Here is a 21173-nt window from a genome sequence, read left to right as displayed (position 1 = left end):
AGATTATTAGGGTGTAGCTCAACTCCATTGTGGTATAGGCCTTCCTTCCAGCAGATTGCTTTGCAGTGCTCACAATCACAGTTGCACACCTGCTCCACAAGACACACACAACAATCTGCAATCATCCCTTTCTCCTTGGACATACCTCAGTTTATACTTCCATGACACTATACACATGCCTGTACATGCATTGCTTTCTAGTTTGACTCTTCTCTGTCTGCATATCCACCAAGAACCATTTATGGGCTATAGTCATTGTCTACCAGGTGGTTCTGGCTTCCCTCATATAGCGGACCCATCCTTTGAAAGTCACAGTTGGCGTACCTCCTTCACTCCTCCTCTTTTGTCAGACACCATTGTAACAGAGTAAGGAAGCCCATCTAGACCCCAATACACCCTGAAGGTGCTGGATGCCATAAGAAGGCATGAAACACATATACATGTTGAAATTGACCACTCTATTTTGTGTGCTAGGTATGTATTCCTCTCATCTGGTCTCCTCATGTGCAATTGCTCTTCGACCATGTCACAGTGGTTATGTACACCAGTGAATGGGGATGCCAAGTCTCTGAGCCATCCATCTTTGAAACTGGTACATCAAATGCCATCAAAACAAAAAGCAGTCAAGTAGCACTTTAAAGACTAGCAAAATAGTTTACTAAGTGAGCTTTCGTGGGACAGACCCACTTCTTCAGACCATAGCCAGACCAGAACAGGCTCAATATTTAAGACACAGAGAACCAAAAACAGTAAGCAAGGAGGACAAATCAGAAAAAGTTAATCAAGGTGAGCAAATCAGAGAGTGGAGGGGTGGGGGGGAAGGTCAAAAATTAGATTGAGCCAAGTATGCAGACGAGCCCCTATAGTGACTCAGAAAGTTCTCATGCTCCTCTACTAACGTCTACTAACATCATATATGCCATCTACTAACATCTACTAACATCATATATGCGATCATGTGCCAACAATGCCCAGGTGCTTTGTATGTTGGACAGACTTCTAACTCCCTTAGACAAAGGGTCAATGGGCACAAAACAGACATCAATGACCTAAAGGTATGTGTGTTACTGAGAGGAATTATCGCACCGTTCTGGAAAGAGAAGCAGCCAAGCTGGCTTTTATATTCAAATTCAGCACATTAACACATGGTTTAAATCGTGATGGGAACTTTCGGAGTCACTATAGGGGCTCGTCTGCATACTTGGCTCAGTCTAATTCTTGACCTTCCCCCCAACCCCTCCACTCTCTGATTTGCTCACCTTGATTCTCTTTTTCTGATTTGTCCTCCTTGCTTACTGTTTTTGGTTCTCTGTGCCTTAAATATTGAGTCTGTTCTGGTCTGGCTATGGTCTGAAGAAGTGGGCCTGTCCCACAAAAGTTCACCTAATAAACTATTTTGCTAGTCTTTAAAGTGCTACTTGACTGCTTTTTGTTTTGATAGTGTATAGACTAGCACGGCTTCCTCTCTGTTACTATCAAATGCCATATGATGCTTCGCGCCACATTCCTCCCAGGAACCCCAAACTCCCTCCCTAATGTGCTCATCAGGACTCTGTATCTCAAACATGAGTGATAGTTACATAATGTCACATTCTGATAACACTGCCACAAATGGGGTGGCCCACAGTGGGACCTCTTTCCTACTTGTGAGAAACCAGAAATGCTCTCTCTATTATTCTAGGGGCACCATAGGTGTAGGATTGTAGGATGATGCTCTTCTCTTCATGCAGGTGATCTCTGCTGTACCTTTTCCTCCCATCAAACTGAGCTTACATAATACTGGTCAGACTAGTTTTGGTTCATGTACCACCTCAGACACTCCACATGCACATTGCTGTGCTTCTGAACAGTTCTGGAACTCCTCAGACCTGTTTCGAGTCAGGGTCAACTTCCCAACCTCTTAATGTCATGGCTCTTTTCACTTCACCTAGGCCTATTCATGTCACAGGTGGGTATTTGGCTTGTGCTCAATGGCAGAGAGAATGCTCCATCCCAGTGCAACACTTAATTAATCAAAGCAAGAGGGCATTGACCAGGGCCTGCTATGGAGCGAAGAGGCAATACTGCCATCACCACTGAGTGCAATATCTCTGCCTGTGAACCTCAACCATCTTCTTGATGCCAAACATCAGGCCTTGCCCACACCTATGTATCAGCCCACCTTTCTCCCCATAGTGCTTCTGTGTTTATATTCATTGCTGCTCTGTGTTTCCTAATGGTATTACCCAATACCTTCCTGCCACTCCTTAAGACTCCACCCCAAGGAACCTTTAACTTCATTCTCTCTGCCATTTTTTGACTTGCTGGCAATGTGCTTCCTTTTCCACCTGTCGATGAAGGTAATATTCTTTCTATCATTATCTCTGCTGGCTGAACTGATGGGCATGATGGCAGACCCCCCCCCCCCCCGCTTACATCTCAAGAATAAAGGTTCCTTGTGGTTACACCCTAAATTCCTTCCCAAAGTAGTGTCAGAGTTCCACCTAAATGAGTGCAACCACCTGCCTGTGTTCTGTCCCAACCTGTACATTCTCTTAGAGTTCTACACACTCTCAACGTCTGCCGTAAGCTGGCTTTCTACCTCCACAAGATCCCCTCTTTTTTCACATCACTGAAACTAGTTGTAGTCATTGCCAACTGATCCAAAGGCGAAACCCTTTGCTTCCAATGAATCTCCAAACAAGTCTCCAGGTGTATCTACAAATGCCACACACAATCCAATGTGTCTGCACCTGATGGAGTTACAGCACATTTTCTATGAGCGCAAGCAGCCGCATCAGCCTGCTTCAGGGATGTCTCATGACAAGATAATCTATTGTGTAACCTGGCACCCTGATTCCACTTTGACATCCTATTACACCATCTTCCAGCCAATAGCTGCAGATTCTGCACTGCTCACTACTTACTCACACATGAATACATATAGGGAGCATCACTCAAAGAATGAGGTTTACTCACCTGTAACTGGAAGTTCTTCAGGATGTGTGGTCCCTATTTGTACTCCAGTACCCACACTCCATTCTCTCTGCTGTGGAACGGGATTATTCAGTGCTAAGAGAGACACTGGAAGGGTGTTGACACACATGACCTGTTATGTGCCCCTGACTGAGAGCACAAGAGGAGACATGGTGCTTTTTATGGGTCAATAGATCATAGAATCATAGAACAATAGAGCTGGAAGCGACCTAAAAAAGCCATCAAATCCAGCGTCCTGCCCTAGGCAGGACCAAACCCATCAGATCAGATACTGCTGAGAAAAAACTTCTGGACTCCAGTGCATAGCACATATGTGCAACCATGTATGGAATACAAATAGGATTCACATGTCTCAGAGAACTTCCAGTAGCAGGTAAGTATACCTCCTCTTCCTAGTACTAAAAACCTTAATCAAAACAAAAGCCCCCAGGTATAATGAAATCCCAGTCCACGTCTTTGGGCATCAGAAGCTCACAATGATTTTTATTTCCAGTTTGGTTAGTTAAAAATATATTTAGTAAGTTCAATTGAATGTCCAAATGTTGGGTTTTTTTGGTAAATGTATGGTCCCTGCTTCCAGAAAGTTCCCATGTGACAAATGCAGATAAGGCCTGAGTGAGTTGCACTGCAGAGTTGCATTTTTGCATATTATCAAACAATTTCTTGGGCAATGTGCTGCAAATGAACCATGAGAAGTCAAGAAAATTAACATCTTGTATTATCTGAAATGTAATTTTCTTCACATTGTTGCTGTTTCCAGCCAAAATAACTTGTTCTGGATATTTACTAGCAAATGCATAATGACCTCAGTAACAGGGTAATTGGAAATATATGCTGACAATTTGATGTTAGAAATACTGAAATTGCAATATTAAAAATCAGATAAATTATTTCCATATAAAGCAGTTCAATAATTGGTAAAATTATCTGGCCTTTTGCGGAGAACTCTTAGTACCATATTCTATTATCAAGTAGGATCTATGTTATTTTTTAGTAATTTTTGCGAAATGGATAGTTTGTAAATGAAGTATGTTGCCAGCAAAAAAAGCTAATGCATTTTAGCATGATGATTTATGCACTGTATAAATTGTTGTGACAGATGGTCTGAAATGTAGCTATAAATAAAGAGTAGGTGTTCCTTTGGGAGCATTTATAGTCTAGAAAATGTGATGATGTCCCTAGTTCTTACTGCCCCCTTTTAAAACAAAAAGCAGTCAAGTAGCACTTTAAAGACTAGCAAAATAGTTCATTAGGTGAGCTTTCGTGGTACAGACCCACTTCTTCAGACCATAGCCAGACCAGAACAGACTCAATATTTAAGGCACAGAGAACCAAAAACAGTAAGCAAGGAGGACAAATCAAAAAAAGAGAATCAAGGTGAGCAAATCAGAGAGTGGAGGGGTGGGGGGGAAGGTCAAGAATTAGATTGAGCCAAGTATGCAGACGAGCCCGTATAGTGACTCAGAACTGATTTGTCCTCCTTGCTTACTGTTTTTGGTCCTCTGTGTCTTAAATATTGAGTCTGTTCTGGTCTGGCTATGGTCTGAAGAAGTGGGTCTGTCCCACGAAAGCTCACCTAATAAACCATTTTGCTAGTCTTTAAAGTGCTACTTGACTGCTTTTTGTTTTGATAGTGTATAGACTGGCACAGCTTCCTCTGTGTTACTATTCAACATGCGAGGCCCCCCCTTTTAAAGTTTTTCTTTAGCATGGATTTTAACTTTTTTACAAAAGGCAATGAGTTGGTTTAATATTACACTTAAAGGGCCACCTCACATCTAAATCTCCTCTCTTTTAATGAAGACAGTAGAGTTTCTTCAGTAAAAGTTCCTGTACAGGCACAATTGTACAGGAGCTACTGAAGGCTATTACTACTCTTCCCTATAAGCATAATTTCTGAATAATTATAAAAAATCTAAATATGTGGGGTAATATGACTATAAGTAAGTCCTTCCTTATACAAAGATAAATTAAAGTCTTCCACTGCACTGTGATAGTGAATAAGATGTGCCATCAAAAGAAAAACAAAGTCCTACAAAAATGAAAACTAGGTCAAATTACAAAGTGAGTCTTTGCCCATGTAAGCTTATGCTCCAAAATATCTGTTAGTCTATAAGGTGCCACAAGACTTGTTGATTTTGCAGATACAGACTAACATGGCTACCCCTCTGATAAGTTACAAAGGATGAATAGAAACAAATAATGTTAAGCACATAGGGGCAAAATTATGAAGGCAAAGGCACAAAATGAGCTGAAACTAGCTCAAGACATAGAGTAACAAGAAAAGATTCTGCAAATATATTAAATAAAAGAGGAACACCAAAAACAGAGTTTTCCCCTCAGTGAGCAGGGAGAAACAATAACATGCAAAATGGGAAATGGCTGTCTAGGAAGGAGTACTATAGAAAGGGACCTGGGATTCATAGTGGGCCACAAGCCAAACATGTCTCAACAATGTGACATTGTTGGGGAGGAAAAAAAAGAAAAAAAAAAAGCAAACATCATTCTGGAATGCATTAGTAGTAGTGTTGCACGCAAGACATGAGAAGTATTTCTACTCTACTCCGCTCTGATTAGGCCTCAAATGGAGTATTGTGGCCAGTTCTGGGTACTGCATTTCAGGAAAGATGCGGACAAATTTGACCAATAAAAATTATTAATGATCTAGAAATAATGAGCTATGAGAGAAGATTGATGGAGCTGGGTTTGTTTAGTCTAGAAAAGAGAAGATTAAGAGGTGATATAACAGCTTTTATGTACCTAAAAATTTGGTACTTGGGTAGGGGAAAAATTATTCTCTTTAACCTGTGATGATGGAAAAGAAGCAACGGGCTTGAATTTCAGCAAGGGAAGTTTAGGTTGGAATTAGGAAAAACTTTCTAACTGTCAGGGTGATTAAACATTGGAATAAATTGCCTAGGGAGGTTGTGGAATTTCCATTGTTGGAGAGTTTTTAAGAGCAGGTTAGACAAACATCTATCAGGATGATCTTAATGGTTCTTGGTCTTGCCAGGAGTGCAGGAAACTGGAATGGATGGAGCTCTTGAGTTTTCTTGCAGTTCCATGATTCTATAAACTCCCTCCGAGTACATCCCAGAATTTTACCAAAAAAAAAAAAAAAGTGGATCTGCTAGTGATCCCTGTACTTAGTGTCTGTTGTTCGTTATTGCAGGGTATGCCTGTCATTGTTTTGTTTTAATGAGGTCTCACACCTCCATTATTTGCAGAAGGTATTTGATATTTGGCAGGGGAAGCCCTGGAGCTAAAAAAATGCCATGTTTGTCCCTAAGAAATGTAGCATAACTTTGGCCAGCAGGTACATTTGTGTTTGTATGTGAATACGTACATATTGGGCCATGTGCTCAAGCCCCGCTGAATTGGTATCCTAGAGAGGAGGTGGCACAATTTCTCTTTTTCACCTTTGCAGTTCTGTGATCCTAGGGCTGACCAGGGCCTTACTGACTGTGAGTGTGACTTAACACAGTATTCTGTAATAATTTGTTGCCCCTAATGTGCTGTTTCTGCCTTCAGGACTTAGAGAATTGTATTGACATTCTGTTCATGGCCTCTTTTTATTGTGGTATAGCAGCTTCTGCCTGGTGCTGTAGATTTCCTGGTTTGATAAACCAGCACTGCATAACTGGTTTGCAAAGAGAACAGAGCTGGGCCAAGAGTTCGGCCCTGTGTCTCTGCCTGTCTGTCTGCCTGTCCTTTTTAATGGGTAATTTAATTTAGTCCAGTACATTTCTTCAGCTTGTGATGATGGGAAAGTGGAATTGTTTGCCATAAGTGAAAATTTCTATGTGTAGTTCAGATTGCAAACTGTATGGGGGCAGGCATGTCACTTTGTACCGTTTCTTGCACAGAGGGGCCCAGCTTGGCTAGCACCTTAAGTTGGGGTGGGCAATAATTTTCACTATATGAGTGGAAAGGGGTGTGGGGGGTGGAACAGAGTTTGGGTGCAGGAGAGGATTCCAGCTTGAATTCCAGATAGGGGGGATACAGGTTATGAGAGGGAGTTTGTGCTTAGGAAGGGGGTTCTGACCTGGGGCTGGGATTGGGGTGTGGCAGAGGGTGACAGGTGCAGGCTTTGAACAAGAGACACTTACCATAGGTAGCTCCCACCTGGCAGCCCATCAAGATGTTCAGGCAGATTGCCCTACCAGCCAAGCATTCTGAGTGGTGTATGGGGCTGCAGTGGCAGGCAAACATGTCTTTGCATGTTCCTTGGGGGAAGGAGGGCAACAAATTTTTGAGCACTGGCCATCCCCACAGCTTCCATTGGCCAGTTTCTGTGGCAGTGTGGATTCAAATTGTTAGGGGCTACCATAATATAAATGTTAAATTATGTATAAATATTTGTCTAAAATCCAACTATTGCATTAGATAATATGTAGTATAGTTACTTTATGTCAATTTCAGAAGGACCCATTGTGTTAAATATGAGTTCTTTTAAACTCTTAGCTGCTGATTAGACTTGGTATGCATTGCTTGAAATTGAAATTTATTTGGAACATAACAGAGGTGTTGAGGTAGAGGTTCAGCAGTCAAATTCTTAATTGTAGTATTCACTTGAACAACAGAGGAGGTTTCTATTTTAAAGAGATCCATGCTAATGCCTAGGCTTATGTAATCTACCAGGACCTTTGGTAGTGTTTTTGGTGTTTCTTGTCTGTTTACACTTTTCACATTTTTCAGAGCGTCCTCTCCACTACACAGAAAATGTGTTGGAACAGGTTCTACACTGGAGTTCACTACCTGAGCCTGGCTCGGCATATCTTGTTATAAAGAAGTTTCTAACAACAGACACAATCAAACTCTGCAGTGGTATGTACCATTATCATTTGAAAAAAAAAATAGAAGTTTTATTATGTCTGCGTACCAACATGGCATAAATTTGCTACCTGTTTCAGTGATTGTTCTTTGTGTGTAAAGTACCACTGGAATTTTTGAGAAATTGTAGGTATTATGCAGTGTAAAAAATCAGAGCTCTACCAACGGTTCTACTAAATTTCTCTCAGTAAGTGTTTTTATGGGTGTTTTTGTTTTACACAAGCTATAAAATGCACCTTGTTTTGTGTGTGAAAACATCCAATAGCCTTATACTAAGCTGTATGGCAGCAGTTCTGAAAATGTGGTCTGCATACCCATATTGGCCCATGGACCACTTGCTCATAATTGTAGCATAGTTAAGCTCTATCCAGGTTTGTTAAAGGCCAGTCAAGGTCTAACTAGATTTTTGTGGTGATACTTTGACAAATAAAAATACCATAGTCTCTCTTCTGGGAGTAATGCCTTTTAGCGTGCGGAAAAAAAAAAAAAGTGTTATCTTGATGACACCAAATTGGAGCAGTAGAGGACAACAGAACCAAACTACCAAAAAGAGTGGAAATCCCAGGTAGGAAGAGAAAATGAGGAGATGTAAATTGAGGAGATGAGATCTAGCAGTTGCAGCCATAGCCATTTCATGAGTGAAGTTAATATTTCACTATATTTGCTTCAGGGAAAATGTGAGATTGGAATGTTGATTCATGAGGGGAGTCTCTGTGTTGGGAATTTTACAGCATTTTTTCTTTTTTGAAAATCAGAACTTTATAGAGAAAAGTTGTGTGAGAGTGGTATCTGTAGCAATCAAGCTTACACTGGATTTTTTTCTTCAATATGGGAACTGGAAGGGGCTTTGAGAGGTCATCGAGTCCAGTCCCTTCCCCTCTCAGTAGGGCCACACACCCTCTCTGACAGATTTTTTTTAATCTCCTTGCCTCAGACCCCGAAATGGCCTTTTCAAGGATTGAACTCACAATCCTGGGATGACAAGAAAAGGTCACTTGCATATGGTCCTGGAGGTAGTAACATTTTCTTGTCATCCTTGGTTCTTTATGAAAAGAATCTCCATCACTACGAACACAGCGTCCACTGGTTCAGCTAGATTTATTCTTCAGTTACACCATCAATGAGAATAGTAATGCATATAGGAACAGGTAGATGCAAGAGGAAGATGTTAACCAGGCCCAGACTATTGAGAGCTAAGAATATCAAGACAAAGACCTTTATTCCCAGTTGGTATTTGAAGCATGGCCAATGAAGTGAAGAAGCAAGAGAAGAAAGGGCTTTCATCTGTTTTTTGTTGGTCATAAGGTGAACTGCTGTGTCCTTTACCGAACAGAGTTTCTTCAGTGTCTGAGGGTTCGTTTCCAAATATAGGTCATTGAAGCAATTTAACCTGAAAGTCTGAAATTTGCACTTACTTAGGAAGATCTGTCCTTTTTATTTATTTTGATACTTTTTTACATTCCCTCAGTTTTTGTTTGTGCTACTCCTCTTTGCTTATCTCTTCCTTCCATCTCTGGAATGGATCTCCATCAGTTGTTGGGGTAGTTTACCTGAGAGCTATACATTTGGGCTTGAGCCAGATGCATTGGTTTTGTGGCTACATATTAATGCTCGTTCATTTAGGTCTTCATTTCACTTTAATTCTGCATATTGATAATACTGTGGTTAGAGGCTTACAACCAAGTACCTCATCAATTAATTGGAAATACACAAAATAGTTTTAATGTTGGAGTAATAGAAGTATATTTAAGAAGTCAGATTTGGTGAATGCTGTTGCTTGATATAGATTCAGAATATTTCTCTACTGTTGCTGATTGTAGTCTTGATCATGGCAATATTATCACATCTAAATAATCTCTTGTATTACTTCAGGATCTGTTCTTGAATTTAAGATCGACATTTTTAAAAATTTCTCCATGGTGAATATGCTTTGGTGACTAAAATCTTGCAGGTTTTTTTTTTCCTTTGTTTAATTGTGTCCTGTAGCAAATGACTTGCAAATTCAGCTTATGGTGTATACTTGGTGATAGATTTGGGGGGAGGGGGAGTAAACTGGATATTCAGTTTATTTTGTCTCTGTCTGAGCAAATGTCTTCCAAATCAATCACAATGATTACCAACTCCAGCATTACTGTTCCATTCATTACATTCAGTACACCTGGACACTGAGATCTAAATAGGAAATAATGAAAGTAAATCAAAAGTGATTTAAAGTTAATTTGTTACCAGCACAACGGGTATCATTTCAGAAATGCTCACTTTTTGCTGTTCATCATAAAAACTGAAAATTGCTGAGGAATATTGCTATGGTTTTCTTATCTTGCCTTGATAAGAAGTCAGAGTGAATGAGACAAGCAAAATCACTTGTAACTAGGTTTTATTTTAGTAAAAGTAAAAAAGTTAAACATGAGGATGTTAAAAAATAAACACTGCTTTAAAGAAGCTTCATTTTGTAACACATTTACTGAGTCTCATAATAATTCTGAATTTTTACTAGAAGTATTAGCAATAAAAGCAATAAAGAGAAGCTAGCATTTCTGTTTAAATGTGTAAATGTTAATAGCCATAAAAAGGGTAATTAGAATATTAGCAAATATATATTCACACACACATACACACATGCAAAAATTAAGAATTGGAAGGGGTTTAAACCTTCTAAAATATGGAATATATTTTTTATGTACTGTAGCCATTTGCAAATGAAATACTTCTGTTTCTAATCTGATAGTAAAATCATGTACAGCAAACTGTCATATCCAGCAGACCTGGGACTAGGAGGTTGCCGGATCTTCAAGTATTCTGAATAATAGAGAGATATACCTACTAATACATACTGCTAAAGAAAAACAAGATTAAATATTAAGAAACAAACAAAAATGTATTCAGGGTACTTTATTTTCCAAGAACAGTAGTATTGTACATAGTACACTTCGTATTTGCTCTATTAATTTGTAGTTACTTTCATTATCCTGTACTTATGGAAGCATAACTAACATTTATTTATGGTTATTATGCTGGTTATTTGAGAGTTCTTGATGATAGAATGCCAGCTAAGACAGAGTTTACTGTATACATATTGCTAAATTACAAAAACAAATCTTGGGAATCCAGGTGCTAGCCTTTTGCAAATCATTCTGATTTCATTCCCTCTTTGTCCCTTTTATGGGAAAGCAGGTATATTTGATTAAAACATCAAGGGAAAGCCACTCTTCATATGAATGAAAGGAGTGCTGAAGGGAGGAGTGTGATTTCTCTGAGGCTTTTCTACCAAGAATATGCATGGAGATTGCTTCTAGGCAGGGAAAAATAGATGGTGTGTGGGACAACGTTAGTATGGAGGAAGATGGGGACACCTTAAATCCTTGCAGATTTAAGGTACCATTCATGTATCTCATTCAAGGTTATGGATTAGATCCTTGCAGATAATGCTTGAATAGGGGTGAACCCTAATTATTTGCTATTTGACATGACAGCATTTAGCACTGGACTGGGCCCAGATAAATACTTAATATTTTCAGTGAGCATGTCTTCTTTTCTCTCCTCCCCTTTCCCTCTCTGCTTACACTTATATGAAGTTGAAGCCTTTCTTTGTAATATTATAACTGAATCTTCATTTTCTGGTGTGTCCTAATCAAGCACCCAATGTGTCATCTTTATCTGGCTCAAATATCTTTTAATCACTTTGAACTCAGAGGAATTCCTTAATTTTATTTGGAGTTTCTGTGCTGTGTACCTTATGTTTGGTGTTTGTTCCCATGAAGTTCCTAACATAGTTCCAACCTTCTAATTGTCTCTGTTGTTTGCCCTTAGTGGTATAACTCCACTAAACTTCACTTCCATTTCTTTGGCAATAGTTTATAACTGGTCTGACGAAACTTTGATTTATCGTCTACACTCAGTGATACGGGTGTGGGAGTATAAACAATGTTTCTGAAATGATGACAAACTGACAATTTATTTCTCTTTAAAAAAAAAAGCATCTAAAATAGCATACTTGCACATCTTCAGAGACTTTCCCTATGGAAGAGTAAGCTTTTGTGGGCAAATACCCACTTCATCAGATTCATGAGTTGGGGGGTTTCAGAGGAGGATTTAAAGAGGGGTAAAGTAAAGGGAGGGCCAGAGTCGACAAGGTCTGTTCAATCAGGGTGGATGTGGCCCATTATCGACAGTTAATGTGGAGTTGTGAAGATCAAGAGAGGAGAAATCAAGTCAGTTTAGTAAGGGGGGATGTGGCCCATTGTCAGTTGCTAATGTGGAGGTGTGAACATCAAGAGCGGAGAAACTGCTTTTGTAATGGGCCAACCACTCCCAGTCTCTGTTCAATCCTTGGTTAATAGAATCAAATTTGCAAATGAATCACAGCTCTGAAATTTCTCTTTCCATTTTATTTTTGATTGTTGCTGTTGTTGTTGTTGTTGTTGTTGTAGGACTGCTACTTTTAAACCTGTTTGTGCATGTCCAGGGAGATTGAAGTGTTCTCCTACAGGTTTTTGTATGTTACTATTCCTGATGTCTGATTTATGTCCATTTATTCTTTTACATAGAGACTGTCCAGTTTGGCCAATGTAAACTGCAGTGAGGCATTGCTGGCACATGATGGCCTGTATTATATTAGTAGATGTGCAGGTGAAAGAGCCCCTGATGGTGTGGTTGATATGGTTAGGTCCTCTGATAATACGGGTGGTGTAGATATGTGAGCAGAGTTGGCAGCGAGGTTTGTTGCAGGGATTGGTTCCAGGTTTAGAGTTGTTGTGTTGTGGTCTATAGTTGCTGATGAGAATTTGTTTGAGGTTGGCAGGCTGTCTGTAGGCGAGGACAGGCCTGCCTCCCAAGGTCTGTGAGAGTGAAGGATAGTTGTCCGGGGTGGGTTATAGATCACCGATCATGTTCACACCTCCACATTAGCAACTGACAATGGCCCACATCCCCCCTGACTGAACTGACTTGATTTCTCCTCTCTTGATGTTCACAACTTCTCATTAACTGCCGATAATGAGTCACATCTACCCTGACTGAATAGACTTTGTCAGCTCTGAGCCTCCCCTTTACTGAGACTCCCTCTTTAAATCCTCCTCTGAAACCCCCCCTCCTGCATCTGACAAAGCAGGTCTTTGCCCACGAAAGGTCATGCTCCAAAATATTTATTAGTCTATAAGGTGCCACAGGACTTCTTGTTGTTTTTGAAGATACAGACTAACTCAGCTTCCTCTCGGATTCTATGGAAGAGCGTGATTCAAAGCAGAGACGGTTGACCACTTATTCTAACAAATGGCATTGCAATGCATCCTACACTTATAAATTGAAAGTTTGCTGGGACTAGAAAAAGAGGAGTGGTGGAAAGCAGCACGTAGAGAAATCATGTGAGTGGCTTCTTCATACTAGGCACCATGAAATGTGCAGCCACTGGTACTGTAGAACAAAAATAAAATGGAGAATGAGCTTGGTATTTTTCTCTATCCCCCTCCCCGGCCCCAAAAATAAACACGGAATTTTAGTTATCGACTGAGACAAATGCTTTGGAAGCAGAACTCAAAAATTTGGATCCCTTGCATCTGCTGGTAACTTTGCACAAATATACAAAAGGCTTCTCATGTTTTGGAGTTCAGTCCAGATCAGTGTGTTGTTGTTACTGCCTGTCATGTAATGATGGTGCTTCGCCTTTGCCATTTCCACATTTTCTGTTATTATTTTTCTCTTTTCATTGAGTAATAGGCCTACCCTATCCTTCATCTTTGTCTTTATTTTAATGTGCAATTAGGAGCTTTTCTTTTTCCCTTTGGCTGCATCTACACTACTGCAATCCTTCAAAAGAAGTTCTTCTGGAAGATCTCATCTGAAAAAACTTCTTTTGAAAGATCACATCCACACACACACACAAGCAGATCGAAAGGTCAATCCATTCTTTTGATAAAGAGCATCCACACAGCCCTGCTCTTTTGAAAGACCAGCCAGGGATTGAAAAATCTGGTGCCATGAGGACTTCTCTATTTTTTTAAAAGTGGCAGCGGGGGCGGGGGGGACCAGTTTTGAAAGAATATTTTGGAAAAAGTCACTCTTCCTCATCTGGGGAAAATTAACCCCATCTTCGAAAGAACCCTTTTTCCTGAAACAAAATGAAAAGACAGGGTCTTTCAAAGATGGGTTTTATTTTTGAAAATGCCCTGTCTACACTGCTTTTTTTCTGTCAAAAGAGTCTCTTCCAAAAAGATTATGCAAATGAAGCAAGAAATATGTAAATCAGTGCCTCATTTGCATTGCTCTTTTGAAAGAGTAATGCAAGTGTACATGCAGCCTTTTTGTGTAGACACGCTGTGGGCTCTTTCAGAAAAGCACCATTTTTTTTGTAAAGAACTTGCTAGTGTAGACGCAGCCTTTTGTTTTAGCTAGTTTGAGCTTGTTTTGTGCCTTGGCCTTTCTGATTTTGCCCCTATATATTTGAATGACATGTTTATATATATCCTTTATAATTTGGCATAGTTTCACCTTTTTATGGGGCTTTTTAAAATATACATTCTTGACAATCTCCTGGTTAAGCCACGGTAGGCTCTTGCCATTTTTCTTGTCTTTCCTATGCAGTGGAATAGTTTTTGTTTAGTTTGAATAGCTTCAGGATTATTTGTTTAAAGGAATGCATGCATATAGGAGAATTTGATGGTCCTAGTCATGATAGGAATCACTAGTTCCCCAATATAATTAAATATGTGATTTGCTCTGAGTCATTGTTCTTTAAGTATCACAATCTTCATAAATAAGCAGTGCTTGTGTATGAATTAGTTCTCCTTGCTGTATTACTGATTAACATTCATGTAAGGATAAACTGTAGAGTTTACCTAAGAATTTTTTGAGTATTTATGTGAAGTATTGCTTCTTTCCTATATATTTTACCAGTAGATTATTCTGTCACTTCTTGATAAATTGCAATTTGTGTATTGACTTTGCAAAATATAAATCAAAATGTTATTGAAAAGAAACCAACAAAGTAAAAGTATTTAAACACCAGGCTCCTGTTATACCCTGTTGATGTATATTTTTTCACCCACTGAAAACATGCCATAACAAATGGACATTGTAGTTATAGAGGTCATTAAACAAGAGCAGAGAGAAGTTTTTTTAAATAATTATTAGTTGTTGTTACCAGGATACATCTCCTTACAGGGATGAAAATGTAAAAGGGTGAAATGAGGGAACTGTTACCCATTCTCACCCTGACTGCTATCCTTCCTTCTTGCCAATGTGCTTTAAGTTTATGCTGCTGGATTCTGCACCTTTCAGTGAACCTTGTGGCAGAAATTTTAAAAATGAATGCTGTGCAAATCTGAACAAAAAGCAAATAACTGTTTTTTGTTCCTAATTCATTTTGAACTCCAGCAGTGTCTCAGTTACAGGAATCTTGGTTTGTTGTACAGGGCATTCGCCTTGGCTTTCAGATAAAAGGCAAAGTAGCCTTTGTTCATTTAAACATGAGTATCCACAATCTTCATTGTCTTCAATGTTATTTTGCGTTCCCCCACCGCCCCAAATTCAGGTAGCTGTTTTTGTTGTGGTAGCCAATAGCACCTACTAGAGTTAAGTCCTAGATTCCTACTTTTCATGCCTTGTCAGTGCACAGACCTTTTTTATAATTGCTTGTTACTTTGCTAAATAAATTCTGGACTGGTCTGGACTATTATTTTCTACCTCTGATTTTAATTTCACCTAGGGATTAGTGCCGAACAGTCATTGCCAGCTAACATTTGACCTACCTGAAATGGCAGTAGATCTGGTTAACAAACAAACAAACCCTTGCAAAAATGTTAAACACTCAATACACTCAAAGTTGTTTCTCTTGCACAGAATTTGAACTATATTTCCCTTCTGTTAATATTTTTTATCAGTTTTTCAAAAACAGAATTGAATTGACTGGAAACCCAGGTTTCGGCACTGAAAATTTTTGACAGTGGTTTGGATTTCTAAAAGTCACATATTTTCACCCCACCCCACCCCACTCCATCGCCCCAGAAATTCCTAACACAAAGATTTTTTGCAAAACTTTTCATTTTCAAAAAAGGCAAGATTTTTACCCTATATGTTTAAAGTTATTGACCAGTTTTAGAAATAAGCTGACTACCACAGTACAATGCCAATTTATTAATGCTAGCTGATACCTTTTGTTGAACAGGTTATTAGAAGAAACTGAAGTGTTAAGTAAGCTTTGGAATGTTCTTTCCTAAAAAGTTGCCTTGGTCCTACCATGTTCAGGTTGCAGTATGTTAATGAAAAAAATGCAGACAGCTAATATGGACTCTGTTGATATGTCACCTTTGAACACCAGATTATTCATAATAAACTTTTAAATAAGGAAGTTTAGAACAGTAAAATTTTGGTATTCTGTTGGCAGATAATAACACTGAACATGTTTAAAGTTATTACTCATTGTTTTCTGTTATTAAAAGTAAGGTAACCAAATGCTTTTTACCTTCTTGACAGAAAAAAATGAAAAACATAATGTGAAAGCAGGCTACCTGAAATGCAGAGAAGAACCATCCAAATTACTATCTGCAAATAAATTTCAAGAGCGTTATTTTGTATTACGAGAAGAAAATCTGCTTCTTTACAAGGATATGAAGGTATAAACACATACTCTACACTCTTCTAAAAATGAGCAATTAAAATTAAACTTTCCTTTACATATGAAAAAAGTGAACACTGGTTGACAGGTAATACAGCAATTTGGTTATGCTTGCCTATTCAATTCAGTGATTAAAGGAAGAGGAGATGTTTTTGTTTATATTAAAATGGAATAAAATAAGGAATAGCTATTTTATATGTTATAAGCTTTGTTTTAACTAAAAGAATGTGCAGAAACCAGTATAGTTTGTATGGTGATTATAATTTTAAAAGAGCCTTTTTTTTTAATGAATGGAGTTTATTTAAATGTTGGAGTATTGTAAATATTATCAAGCTCAAATAAACTACGTATTTATTTCTCCTGAATATTTCAAGGTATTTTGAAAGCATGAGGTAGAAGAACACAACACCTTGTGGTTGTTAGAAATGTGATGGGAAAGATTTTGGAAAATAGCATCTTTGGAATATAGTGTCTTTTGTGTACTGTTTAATCAATGCCATCATCTTTCTGTTCCCCATCCCCAGAAAGATGTAACATTGTTACTGTACTTTTTTAATAATGAAGAAAAGTAAAGCTATATTACTGATTTAGGCACAGTCCAGTGCTTAATTTCCCACACATGAAAAGTTGACTAACAAAGCTATTCACATGCATAAAGTTAAGCATGTGTTAAGTTTTGCCAGATTGGGCCTTTAATACATCAGAGTTTATTCAGTACTTTGCAGAATACTTTTGAATGTGTGTAATTTATACAAAATTATAAAACTAATTACCGTCCTACTATCATATATTGTGATTTGTTTTATTTGATTAATTTTAATGTTGCTAGAATTTTGGTAAAGAATATCTTTTCAATGAAGTATTTCTTTTTTCATCTTAATGCTGTTATTGAATGTGTGGCAGATTTTATATGTATACATAGGGAACATCCTCTTTTTCTTACAGAAGAACTTAATACATTAATAACTAATGTAAGATTATGCAGAAGAATTTTTTTATGAATCCTTAGTTACTTAAGTAGGATGGCCCCAGGATGTCAGAAAGTATCTAATCACTTAACTTTAAAAAATGAAACTGGCATGTACCTGAGCATTAATTAATATTCCTGAACTTTAATTAGTGTCTTGGCAAGAGTTTTTATAGTGTTAGTATAAATTGCCTTAAACATTTTTCTGCCTGCTAAACTGTTCCATTTCACAAGTTTTTTTTGTAATTTTATTTTTAGTTTTTGATATTTCTGAACTCAGGTGCAGTGTAATACTAAGTAGTAAAATACTGTGTGAGCTTTATATGGCTTTCTAGAATTTAAGCCAAAAAGGAAGTAAATTAGGGGAAAAAACTGTTCTGTATTTGTGTTTGGCTGTCATTTCATAGTTGTTTTTTTCACTTGTAATTATCGCCACTCAATTTTAAGAGCTATTTAGAGAAAAGTAGTAGAGGGTGTGGGTATTTGCAGGTGAACTGTTTCATATGATGGCATGTTGTACTAATTAGCTATAATTTATGAATGCTCATTAATAAATTTAAATTTATGTATGCAGAAGATGCATTCTTTTGGGTAATTTCTTCAAGAGGAAATGCTAATTCAAATTACACTGTAATGGGGCTAGGCTATAAATTTATTTTGTACTGGTGCTTATTCATTCAGTAGCTTTATTAGAATTCTGGATCCAGGAAAAATAGGCTCAGGGAATCTGTTGCTTAACTGATGCAGCTAGTCAGTAAGGGATGGAATATCCATGCAGTTAGGCTTGGTGCTATGTAAAGTTTATCACTTCCTCTATTCAGAAAAAGAACTAACTATTTACTCTTAATTTTCTGTATTTTTACAGTTCTGAATGGAAGTTATGTTGTATAAATGGCCATATTCTTTAAAATCTGACTGAATTCTCCTCCGATAGGGTTGAAGGTGAAAGGTTGGAAATATTTTTATGATGGAGAAAAATTAAGAGCTTGTTCTGTAAAGTACATGTGTTTAAGCACAAAACTTAAGCTTGTGCTGAATGGAGGCCTGAAAGTGATAAACCACAATACTAAATTAATGCAGCTTTATGCTGTACGTGTAAGACACTCAGTGGTGTTTCTATTTTCAAATGGAGAATTTTTGAACTTCACTTTAGTCTCCTGTCCTCAAGCTAGAACCATAAAGCCCATGTGCCTATATATATATATATATGTCTTCTCTCCCTCTCTCTCGCTGTCTGTTAGAGGTAAATGATTATTTTCCCAAAGGAAATGGGGTGGAGGTCAAAATTAGAAACACCATCCTACATAATGAATGCAAAGGGATTAGGCATTTGTAAACCACTCTATTTTGTAAATTTCTAATGCAGTAATTATAAACTTATGTTCACTCACAGAGTACCAAACCTGAAAAAGTGCTGCCTCTCAGGTCACTGAAACTTTATCTTGGTGTGAAGAAGAAAATGAAGCCACCAACAAAGTAAGATGAGAAAAGAAACAGGGTTGTGGTCTGTATGTCAGGTTTTGTGAGGCACAAAAACACGGAGTCAGGAAGCAAAGTAAAACCTGTCCCCTATTCTGAGTGAAATTTCACTGCATATTATTACTTGCTGATGCTGTCTGGCCCTGTGTTCCATGTTAACTCTTCTGTCTTTAGAAAATTATTGATTAAGAAAACCAGTCTGAAGTGTGTTACTTACTACAGCTATAATTACTAGGTCAATTAGTCTTGTAGCATGTATACTGCAAGTGGTTGATACACCTTGTGTGCCAAAAAAAAATAAAGATTACTAATCCTGACCTTTGGTGCCAGTCCTTGGGTCTTCAATGAAGTATTTTCCTTCTCTGGGTGCCACATGGCTATGAGCTTTGCTGGTTGTGTAAGCTAGTCAGTGGTACTGTTATTCATATTCATACAGTTCATAGACCGAATCATATTAGTGGCTGAAAACTAGTAGGTTTCCTGTCTTCTGTGGCAAATCTCTCTGTCCCTTAGGGCCTACACAGGCCTCAGAGGTGAGAGAGGCTGTCATCAGACAAAGGTATCTCACTGTAGAGCTGCTAACTTTCAAAGACCAATATGCTTGTCCGCTTAACTTTTCTTCCCAATTATCCTTGTGCATGCTTTCTCTCACTGACTTTGGGTGTTTCCCTCTGGTTTTGCCCATTCTGCTATCTTATTGTTTGGTCCCATTTCTTCTTCCTTTTTCTCTTTCTTCACTCTGTGGTTCATTTTTCTTACATCTCCTTTCTAGATCACTTATTCTCAATCACTTTTGTCTCTCTCACACCCTGGAAATTTGGCAGTGCCATATTTTGTATAATATTGTCTGAAAACCTAGTCTTCACTTGACTTCCCTCACTGCTTGCCCCACCTGCTTCACACCGATGTCCCTACCACTGCTGCTAGGAATAATTTGGCTTATTATAGCACCTTCCTCAAAGGATCTCAGTCATTCGCTTGTTTTTGTAGAGGGCTAAATATCAGTTTTCCTCTTGAAAGTGAACATTTAAAAGAGGCATGGAATCATAGGGCTGGAGGAGACTTCCGGAGGTAACTGAGTCCAGCCCCCAAGACATCTCTTGTCTCATTTGGTTCCTTATGTGTATTCAGTCTTAGCTTTTCTTACTTTAGTCAGAAAAATGATTTTTTTTTTAACTCACAGCAGCCCTGCAGAACCTATACTGTTTAGGGTCAAGTAAGCTGAATGCTGTTCCATTTTATGTGTCATTGAACAATACCTAACAAGCTGTGTTGGTTCCAAAGAATTACATGTGCATAACTCCATGAGGTTGCATAGATATTACTCAAACTATAAAACATAACAGAAATGACTGAGAGCATAATTTAATCTATTAAATTTTGTCACTGTTTTGATGGTTCCTGAAGTGAAAAGAGCCTAGCCTGATTGAACCTACCGGTTGAATGAAAATGTCCTGTCACAACTTGGAAATTGAGCATTGAGACAATAAACATGGAACCTCACAAGGCCATTTTAAATAGAAATGCTTTTCAGATTAGAACCACTAACTTCACTTACTTCAATATCTTCTGAGGTATAATCTCCATGCAAAATTAACTGCTCTCTGGGATATTCCACAAGAATACTGTAGTTAGCACTCAGTTCTCTATTATGTTACTAATTTCTGATGGATAGATAAATAAATAAATATAAGAGTATGTGTGTGTCTATATATGTGTATATTTTAATGTGGAGTTTTATATTTTCAGCTGGGGTCTTACATTGTATTCTGAAAAACACCACTGGTAAGTAATCAACACTAAGGAATGTTTGTTTGCCTTGTTTACTGTCAATGTTTTTTAAAAATGGTGTGCTTGAAACCTAATGTGTATGCGTTTGTTTCTCGTTTTTATTTATTATTTAATCTATTAAAAAGGTAGTGATTTATTGCAGTAACTTTCAGGTAAACCTGTCAGTGTCATAGTCTTTCTAAGCTCCCAGTTCAGCAAAACCTCAAGGAGAGGCTCAGATCCATTATTTGAAATCCAACAGATGAAGCGCATGCTTAAGTAACAGTCTAACTTTGTTTATTTTACAATAAGGATGGACTCTTGAATTGGATTCAGTATGCATTTCTTGCAGTCTGTTCATAATGTGCATTTAATATAAAAATGTTATGTGTAAAATATAAATAATAAAATGCTAACAATCTTAAATAATTAAGATAAATCCAAGCAGGTTTTGAATGTCCAAACCAGAACTGCTTCTGGAGCATGTGACTACTACAGTTAGATACTTGATTAATTTCTTTATTTTAATAATACTAT

General features: G+C 38.0%; 1 protein-coding gene across 2 annotated transcripts in view; it reads left to right on the top strand.

The window, feature by feature from the left end:
- Positions 1-21173, top strand: part of ARAP2 (ArfGAP with RhoGAP domain, ankyrin repeat and PH domain 2) — a 198016-nt gene that overhangs the window by 164549 nt on the left and 12294 nt on the right. For both annotated transcript variants that reach the window (XM_074992587.1, XM_074992588.1), the window contains 4 exons: positions 7675-7803; positions 16279-16418; positions 18781-18863; positions 20616-20651. In XM_074992587.1, the coding sequence (XP_074848688.1) occupies positions 7675-7803; positions 16279-16418; positions 18781-18863; positions 20616-20651 (388 nt within the window). The remainder of the gene's footprint in view (positions 1-7674; positions 7804-16278; positions 16419-18780; positions 18864-20615; positions 20652-21173) is intronic.

This window comes from Carettochelys insculpta, chromosome 4 (assembly GCF_033958435.1).
Source record: "Carettochelys insculpta isolate YL-2023 chromosome 4, ASM3395843v1, whole genome shotgun sequence".
Lineage (NCBI taxonomy): Eukaryota > Metazoa > Chordata > Testudines > Carettochelyidae > Carettochelys > Carettochelys insculpta.
This window is presented reverse-complemented; position numbering and strand designations above follow the sequence as displayed.